Here is a 9,895-nt window from a genome sequence, read left to right on the forward strand (position 1 = left end):
CGTTCGTCACGATTTCGATTAAGGATGTACCACGCCCGAAGCAGCAAGGCGTTAAAATGACGTCACGAGAGAGCATGCGCAAAAGAACGTGACCATTTTATGTCGAACTGGGCATCATAATACAGGGGCGCGCAAGCCGTACGGAGCCTCGGTGGTTAACTAACACCAGCGTTCCTCTCTGTAAATTACAGGAGATTAAAGGGTGAGAGGTTGCCCAGAGCGGGTCGCTTGCCTTTTAATGGGTGCTTTGCGGGTGCGACATCCAATACACAGCTTGCTAATCATTGATGTTAAAAGTACGGGCGGCCGTATTTCGTCCGCTGCTGTGACTGTGCTAATTGGGACAGACCGAGGCCCTCTGGGCAAGTATATAGCCAGCTAAGGTTTAACATTGTTGCAAGTGGCTGTAGCGTAAGGATTTTCTGGAGGGCACCCGACCTATAACTATGGCATTTCCCAACAGTTTAAATGGGCGTGTTTTGTATTAACGGGTCGCATCAAATAGACAATTCCCTGAGACTTGATAATGATCTGATACCAATTCTTGCTATATATGATTGTCTAACAAAAGTATCCTATCGTGCTCTTTTTTGAAGTTCGAGATCGTGCAATTTGAGGCAACTGTATAATTCTTCGAATGCCTTCATACATTGTAAAGATTTCCGTCAGATCGTTTCGTTTTATCAGCTTCTGTTACTTAATTCGTTTGGTACCGGGTTGGACAGCTAAATTGTTTGGTCGAAAAATCGGCTAATGGAACGAAATACACTGTATTAAAGAGGTTGTATACCGTGTTAAATTTGTTCCTGTTAAATAAAATATCAAACAACTCGACCAATTGAACTTTATCGATAAGTCAATACAATCACGAAGCACCTGAAATATTTTTGAGGACCACTCACTTGGAATCAAAGCTTTATTTCATCCGGTTCCTGTCCAAGTTCGATCGGCAAAATTGCGATTTGGTTTTTCCTTTAATTATTAAATATATTTCGTACCAAAACAGGGTGGCCCATCTTACTATATTTTCACTTGGTATTCGATTGCAACTTATTTATTTAACTGTTTGTTTAAGGCAGTGGTTCTCAATCTTTGATTTCGCACGTCCCCATGTGGGTTTGACGGAAATTAAAAAACAAAATTATGAAAGCAGTGTTTATTTATTTGTGTATCAAAACGGACAAAGTTTACTGATGTACAAAATATAGCGCAAGTAACTCAGATTACTTATCCTATATTATAGGTGTTACGGGTGGTCTTGCAAAAAAGTGTGACTTTTTGTAAGAATGAGTTTGAATGCACAGTCATTGTAACAATAGTATTTGGGAGCATTTCATTACTGCGGATAACTTTTGATCCGAAATCATTATGCCCGCAATTGGAAGATTAAAACCACGCAACAGGGCGCTGCGATTCACAATTTGAGAACCTTTAGGAAGCTTATGGTATTAGTTTCTCTTCTAACCTTAAAGTCGCTGATAGTTTCTATAATCCATCATTCTCCACGTGCTACATCATAGAACGCTTATTTAGGCTTCTTGCCTCGTTACGGTAAAATTAGAAAGCCTTATATTTTGAAGTTGCCCGACATTTGGCAAGACATTCCGTATTCTAACACAATGCAGCGAGAGAAAACAGCTAAGCTTTTTAGATGTCACCCACTAAATCACTGATATCTTTTTGCATGAAAATAGAAGGCTTGAGACTGAGTGCGCAGCTGTGGTTCTATTTCACAATTCATGACCATGTCATTTTGCTGACTTAACCGTTTAAAAAAAAGTGACTTGTAAACGTAAATATCAGTGTTTTAGAACATTCTAAACTAACTGGCCTATGTAAAACCGAAATTTGACAACCTAACCTACACATGCCTTTAGAGTAGGGATGTCCCATCATGCTTGTTGCTATAAACCTAGTGTGACGGCTCAAATGCGATAATTTTGGACATCCCCACTCCAGGCTATAAAAGTGTGTCCAAATTTTAAACCTTAAAACGATCAGCCTAAATGAATCAATGGCGTTAAGCTACATTGGTTAGGTAATTTATTATTTTATTTGCAATCACTTCATAGGTAGATCTTGCTACTTGAATGGTTTGAACATACGTTTTCGGTCACGTCAAATCGAGCAGGGCCTTATGACCGACGTTTTTTTTAATTATTTTCACTTTTTGGGGTCTACATTGTGATCATGGTGACTATACGTTTTATGGATCGGCTAACTCAAAGATTAATAAGACTGCGACTTGACATAAAACAAATTACAAACTTTCAAATAAATACCTATAAACCCTTTCACAGCCCTTATTTGCAGCTTTATTTTAGGCTCAAGTTAAAAAGTGTAATAAAACTTTAACAAACCATCAGTTATGTTGTTGTTAATATAAAGCAGCTGAATTATGTTACAGCGCAACACCGAAATATAACTTCCCAAGGTCCCTGTTTAACCACTTATTGTCCAACAATAATTAAATTCACCGTTTTAATTCAACCCAAAATTTCGGCCACAATTTTATCAGGATCCTGTCGCTGTAACAATATGCCATTTAGTTTACTATACCGAATAACTTCAAAGAGGACCTACTGGTTTTCTGGTGTTAACTGGCCTTTTGATATATCATTGTTACTGTCTAAGTCAGTCGTCACCAACCTTGAGATAAATGATCACCTTTTGATGATTTTTTAGGGAAAGCGGCTAAACCAGGGGTGTCCAACAAACGGCACGCGTGCTAAATATGGCACGCGACCAAATAAAAAATGGCACGCAAGCCCCCCTAAATTACTTAATTTGCTATTCAGCGAATTGTAAAAAATACCTAATTTTTTATACAGTAAATTGCCATTGTTTATTCACAATATAAAACAATCGCTGCAATCACGACAACTAGCAATTACTTCTAACACTATAACATTATATTGTAGTGGAGGCTAGCATTCACATAACTATAAAGTTTGGTGTGAAGGAACAAAAAGCAAAAGTCAGCTCATCGACGGACATTTAGATGTAGTAATTTCGCACTACCACGTTTTTATTATTAGAAAGAATTATATTACTAAACTTTGGCACGGGAAGAAGTAATAGGATGAAAATTGGCACGCCGGCATGTTTCAGTTGGACACCCCTGGGCTAAACTTAACTGCAAAGTAATGAATTTGAAACATCACATATCACTGGTGCAAAATTAAAATTATAAACTTCAAATTATAAAAAAAATTATCTCCTGGTGCCCTTTAACATTACAAACCTCACCCCGGTGGGAAACCTCAGTTGTAAGTAGGTTTAGGTTGACAAACCAAACCTAAAGCTATCAACATGCTTGTCCTTCTAGAAATGCCAGACGCACAGTTCTTTATTGTTGTCAATTGTTTATTGCTTTTTAACGAACGTAGTGGCGCAGTAAAGACCGTGAAAGTGTTTGCGTGGTGCAATTATGTACATTTCACGTGGTACGTTTATGGCGTTTGCGACAGCAGAAAGCGGTGAGTTAAGACGACAAAAGCAATTAGAAGTAAAGAAACGTATGTTTTGCTGGCACGGCAGAATGTTACTGGTGAATAGGCTAAAATCTATATTGGTGACACCGACGTTGGGACAACATGAATAACAGGTGATAAATGCCGCAAGGCAGAGTCAGTATGTAAAATCGCTTCCAAATCTGGTAATGCATGAGAGGTGCTTGGTGAGGTATATAGGAGACCACAGCTGCATAGAAACTCTGTTTGGTGCAACCAAAGAAACAAGTAAATGCAAGTTAAGTAGACTATATACAAAGCCGCGTCCGATTTGCACACATTTCGCAAAATTCATGATAAAACTTCGAGGGTAATTTTAGTCTTTTTTTTCTATTTTTTAAATCGCAAGAACATTGCCAAATAAATAATCTGCTGCGACCGACAATGAGCGTCGATTTGAGAGAACACGGCCAGCGACATTTTTAGCGAATCTTAAAAAATCTAAAAAACCTGAGTAGTATTAGGTTGCAATATAATGCAAGAAGGCGCAGTCATTCCGTCGCTTGCAGTGGAAACAAGTACGTTAATGCCGATCAACTGGTCAAACCTGTCCTACCACAAGCCGAAACGCACATAGCCTAATGGTTTTCGCTTTACCAATCGCATGCAAAACTGGCGACAACGAATTACTAATAAATGAAAATGTATACAGAGTAAGAATGATTGCCGCACTAAAACCATTATATCTTTTTTTCACAAAAGTCTACCGCAGATTAATCCTGGCAAAAACAGAGTGGAAATGAGAACGAAAATAACCAAGTAAGCATTGGAAACGTATGTTTACGTCGAATAACTATTTGTTTACTGTCACAGCAATATTTTGCGCCATTACAGTCTTTAACGGACTCGTTGTTTTTAGCAAATGTGCTGTGTAAGCGCGATTTGCGATAAGTATACGATATCATCATAGCGGATCAATGTATAAAAAAAATCACGCAGTTCAAAGGCAAGCCGCCGAATGTTTGATATGCTGAATGTTTCTGGGCGCGATCCCTCGCCGCCTGTTAGTTTGGTTAAAGAGCAAAAAAAGAATAGCGGCGCAGGTCAGAAGTAAAGTTAGATAGATAAGTGACGCCTGCGTTTCTCCTGTTGCGCACTTGGCGCAGTTCATGAAACAGCACCGTGTTCTGGAGAAAGTTCTGTGGCTTTTTTAAGTCTGTTTTTAAGCCGGCTTAGATTGCGCAACGATTTGCGCCTTCTCATTCGATTTCGCCTTATCGCCGCTGATCAGGATATCAGCACAAACTGCTTCGTAGATCCCACTATCACAATCCGATCTATTAGAATCGTTTGAGTTGTGCCTCGTAGCCAGCGTATGTCCAAGGCATATCTCAGGGGTAACTTCGTTTTCCACTTTCACCGCTAGCTTTTCGTTTTTGATGAGCCTTTTCCGCATTCTTTTCCCCAAAATGGCGAAGTGCATTCCGTTGTCCTTTGTTGTCAAGTCGTTGAACGCATTCAGCGTGCAACCAGGTGCTTCAAATTCGACCAACGCGCAGGTAACCTGTAAAAAAACAAAGAAAACTTAAGTCTTGAGCATTTTAAACGAGCACTAAACCAGCAATTTGCAAAAATCGTACAAAATCATAACTTATTTACAGCGATTTTCCCTTTTTCAGTCGCGGTTTTCATGCATAAGCCATGAGTCACCACCAGAAAAAATAATTCGTGCTGGAACGAAACGTTTGTGACGTATAAATTGACTTGGCAGTTGCAGAACAAAACTGCTAGGTGCTGATTTAGAGATGCCAGCAAAACAAATTAAGGTGAAATCTCTGATTTTTTGACTGTTTTGTGAATTTTGGAGTGGGATTACTTGAGAGCAAGCCATATACTACTGAAAATCAAGATGTTTTATTGAAGCTATACGTCTGGGATCAAGAATATTATAAGAGGCAACATGTGTGAAAGGTTTGAAAGGTAATTAAATTTTCGTGTTATTTGTAAAGTGGTTGCTCATAGTAAATGAGAGTACATTGTACAATTGTACAGTCAATCTTATCTTTAAGGCGCCATGACAAGTTTTTAATTTGATTGATAACCAGAAAATTCGCACCGTTTTTGTTACAGCAAAAATACAGACAGATACAGCAGACCATAATGACAGCGTGAAATTGAAAATGGATAAAAACTTAAGATCGATAGCGTTAAAATGTAAATGCAAGTTTTTTTTCGGAGCAACTTTATTTTATTTATTTTCTCTTGCGGTAATCCCAACTGGCAAAGAATTACCACGTCGTGTTTGGATTGCAGAGGCGCGCCGTTACAAACATGGTAATGAGGCCAATCAGCATTTTTTGCACAAGCGGATTAGCCATCGACTCCGTATTATGCCAATCTAAACTGAAAAGCTGATTTCCGTTTACTGGCGTTTTAAATCCGCTCTAGTCGTCAACAATTTTTTTTTAAGAAGAGCTAAAAGGGGATGGTGCTGTCATAAAGAAAGATACATGGCTGTAAGTATAGTTTGGTTTATCTCCGTTTGAATTCACGTTTAAAATTTGTCTTTGGTTGACAGCCTGTTATTTGTTACTGGACTATTAGTGAAGCACTTCTAGTCATATAAGATAAGCCTTGCCCCCTTAAACTTTGACAATCGCAGGCGCAAATTGTACAAATCGACGCCATTTCGAAATCTGCAAGAGTAATAACGCGGCTTTTAAGCCTTCCAATCGCGCATGGTGTTATAATAAAAGCAACTTCAAAAAGACCGTTTTTTCCGGCGCACCCCGATTGCAATCGACGCGAAACAAATTGAAGCTCGACAACGCTTTGGATTAGTCTATATCGGAAAATAACCGGTTAGAGACAATAGTTAGCGTTTTGGCTGGCACGCAAGGCGACTTAGAGAGGCGAGATTTCGCGAGCGATAAGACCCGACCACTTGCCCTTGGCGTAATAAAAATATTGACGGCTTTCGACGATTCTGTTTCGCCCCGCGAACGCGCGTTGTTTGCGGCCTGGAGGACAGTGCGCGTAGCAAACACCCCCCGGGCCTGACAGAATGCCGTTCGCGCGCGGGCCCGACCTATTTTTGTACCCCTTGTAGAAACGGATGTTTACGTAACTGTGCCGTTGACCGGAAAATGTATTTTGTGCGTATAATGCATGGTTCGCTGTGCATCACTCGCAAAAAACTACTACAAGTTCTGCTTTTTTAACGTCTATTTGGGCCGTTATTTTCACCATTAAACTTATGAACATATCCGTATATAGTGTTCCTAAGTTCTGCTTATTTAAAAAAAAATTTAAGTTATAAGTTGTTTTACACAAAAAACTCTATTGATTAATACTGTACCTAGCAGCAATAAAAGTATTTTAAAGTAAAAATAAGTATCTCTTTTACTCGATATAGAACTAGACTCCTATAATATTTTGAGTATAACGTTTCGGCTTCTTTGTTTATTTATTTAACATGGGACAAAACACATAAAAACTAGTCATGTTTAACTATTTGTTAAATTTAAATTTTCCACTCTTAAAAACATTGTCCTTGAACTTATATATATGCTTGCCTGAAGCCAATTGTAAGCTCGAAGTTGCGAAGAATAATATTGTGTGATAAATTCCCATTGCAAATATAATACCAAAAAACGAAAGATGACAGAACGCAATATTGCCTCGTTTTCAATCAATGCGTTTGCAAGAGATTCACATTAATGAGAATCACTTTCGACGCAGTTACTTAAAATTCGTGATATTTATATTTTATACAATACCGCCTCAACGGTTATAGCGGACTAAACAGGCAATTTGTCAAGCAACGAAGAATATGTGCTGCAGACATAATCTAAATAAAACGCCGATGCACTCACTATATGCTCTCAACCTAAGGGAAAACCCTTCTATTGGTGAAACCCAATTCAAAAATTTCTTTAGCGGAACACGAAACGAAGCAAACGTTAATACGTTGCAAACGAAGCAAACGTTAATACGTTGCAAACGAAGCAAACGTTAATACGTTGCAAACGAAGCAAACGCAAAAGCCGTGCGCGAAATATTTGTTTTGTCACGTGAAAAAGCGGACACGGCGAAATTCGAGCAACAACCCACTGTAACAGTGGACGCCTGGCATCGATTACTTCGCTCAAGGCGAATTTGGCAAGCAGGTACCACCAGGACCCAGCGTAGACCAGTCGTTTTTTTGGCAGCTGATTTAGATCGCGCTGGTTTTGGGCAAAAAGTTTCGTTTTTTGTCCAGCTTTTGGCCATATTGAGAAACACACAATGCTTTGCGCAAAGCCCAAGTTGGGCACCAGCACCTTAATTGCAGCTGATTGAGTCACTACACACAAAAAGCGAAACAATTTCACCGGAAACCACTTGAAATGTCGGTATTAAGTTTGTTTTATCCTTAAAATATGGAGTTGTATGAGCTCACCCTTAAACTTACTTTGTTGGATATTTGGATTTGACCATGATCGGCGATTTTTGCAATTTAATTATTCACGTTTGACACAGGGTGTGTAACTGGCTTTTATAGGCCAACCTTGGTGGATTTTTAAATTGAAAACTTTTTGTGTTCCATTTGCTTTAAAAACGATGTTTTGCGGGAACTTTGTGATTTGCGTGATTTTAGGGGGCGGCGAATAGCTGGAACTCGATCCCTCCTAAACGAAACCCTTCCTTTTTTTATTTTTCACCAAACGGCACGAACGGGCCAGTGAAGATATCACAAGCTGCGAAAAAACGCCGATCTTAAATATCGCGAAAAACAGGAAGTGACGTACCTTTCCCAGCTGAGGGGCGACCTTGGCGTAACCTTGAAGGTACTGGGGAAGCTTGGAACCTGGTCGGATCACGCGTAGCTGCGCCACCGCTCCGTAGGGCTTGAAGAGTCGAGCCGCATCCTCGAGGTCCGCATCCTCCGCCAGATTCGTCACCAGGAGAGTCATGTTCTCCTTGCAGCTTCTAAGCTGCTCCGGAAGAGCGCTCTTCCTCCGAACTTTGCTCCCGTTCTGGTGGATCTCGAGTTTGGCGGATCGACGCACGCCAAGTGCCACGGTCTTGTAATCCCGCGTCAGCTTCTTGATGGCCTTGATGCTGGCCAGCAGCTTGATGCTGACAAATCCGGAAGAGGAGCGCTTGATTTGGCGCAGGAGGTAGTGATCTTTAGCCAGGTTATGATCGGAGAAGACCCCCTCGACTGCCTCCATGATCTTCCTCAGGGTTTGCTCGTACTCCTTCTCCTGGGCGCTTTCCTCCTGCACGGAGGCAACGTCCTCGTCTGTGGAGGCCGTCGACACGAGTCCGGAGTCCCTGGTCGCCGAAGAGGAATCGGTGAAGGAGAGGAACGGAGACGAGCTCCGGGAAGAGGACGCCGACTTGTAGAAGAGCGAGGAACTGAGAGACAGGGAGCCGCGGCAGTCCGGAGACGGAGACAGCGAGGAGTTGGGAGACTGGGTGGAGAAGGAATCGGTGCGGAGGATTTCTGGCGAAAAGATGTGCTCCCCTTTTTGCGGCGGCTTGACTTGCTCTTGTGCGGTCTCGGCGGCTTTCGGCTGCTCTTGCGGGCGCTCGTAAAGATAAAATGTGGTGCCGTCGTAAACCGTCGCCAGAACTCTTCCGTAGGGCGACTGGTAAGGCACCGGCAATGCAGGGGCCGGCACAGGCACTTGGCAAAAGCCTGGGTGCGGCATCGGCATCATTCGGGGCTGAATCCAGCCCATTGGCGGCGGCGGTGGTGGCGTATGCATCAAGCAGTTTGGGCAACTGCTCCGATTATTGCAACTTCCAGCGCGCTGACAATGATAGTGAGGTGCGTGGACTGCTGTACGCTGCCTTGAACGCGACATCATTAGCTGCTTTTTCCCGTGGTTTCGCGACCTCTTGGCTCTGCCTTGCCTTTGTTCGCAGCGCGGCGTCTTCACGGCTGCTTCGAATCTTGGCTCTTCCGTCTCCGCCGGCACAACTCTCTCGTTGACTGTCGGCTGCGCTTTTTTCTCGTCGATCATAGTCGAGTGCGGTTTGCCTTGGTTTAACATGACATGACGTTGAAAAAGAAAAAGCGTCAATTTTTATTCCTAACAAATAGCAACTTGAAACGGACGAAACCTGAAAAACAGGAAAAGATGTTGAAAATCAATAAAGGGTTATTCGAAACGTTCAAAATGATAGCTACTTCAGCCATTATGCTCCAAAGCGAATAGAAATGTTTCCAAAATGACGAAAAAACAACAAATATTTTTATCAACTTATTTTCAAAATTACCTCAAAACACGCTCTGAAAAGCCTAATCTTGCAATGCCAAACCTTGGCTAGTTAATGCGACGATAATTGCTAGCAGAAACCGTTTGTCGAAACTGAGAGCGATTCGCCTAGCACTCTCACGAGACTTAGCGCAGATTCCCGGCTGAGCCGAGCTGAGCTCACGTCGTTGGTAT

The 9,895-nt window shown here is 41.5% G+C and overlaps 1 protein-coding gene across 1 annotated transcript; it reads right to left on the reverse strand.

Moving 5' to 3' along the window:
* Nucleotides 1-3,534: 3,534 nt before the first annotated feature.
* On the reverse strand, nucleotides 3,535-9,466 carry LOC146135610 (uncharacterized). The gene is made up of 2 exons (XM_083396085.1): nucleotides 8,243-9,466; nucleotides 3,535-5,016 (listed from the first exon to the last, which is right to left on the reverse strand). Exons 1-2 carry the CDS (start codon nucleotides 9,464-9,466, stop codon nucleotides 4,675-4,677), a joined length of 1,566 nt encoding a protein of 521 aa, XP_083252211.1. The 3' UTR covers nucleotides 3,535-4,674.
* Between the last annotated feature and the right edge of the window lie 429 nt (nucleotides 9,467-9,895).

Source organism: Ascidiella aspersa, chromosome 8 (genome assembly GCF_963924565.1).
Source record: "Ascidiella aspersa chromosome 8, kaAscAspe10.2, whole genome shotgun sequence".
In the NCBI taxonomy this organism is placed as follows: Eukaryota; Metazoa; Chordata; class Ascidiacea; order Phlebobranchia; family Ascidiidae; genus Ascidiella; species Ascidiella aspersa.

What these genes read in the sequence shown, in the direction of transcription:
- LOC146135610 (XM_083396085.1), bottom strand. Translation starts at nt 9,466, where the DNA reads ATGATCGACGAGAAAAAAGCGCAGCCGACAGTCAACGAGAGAGTTGTG. An exon ending in TCGCCCCTCAGCTGGGAAAG is followed by an intron (nt 5,017 to 8,242) that starts GTACGTCACTTC and finishes GTTTTTTTACAG; the next exon opens with GTTACCTGCGCGTTGGTCGA.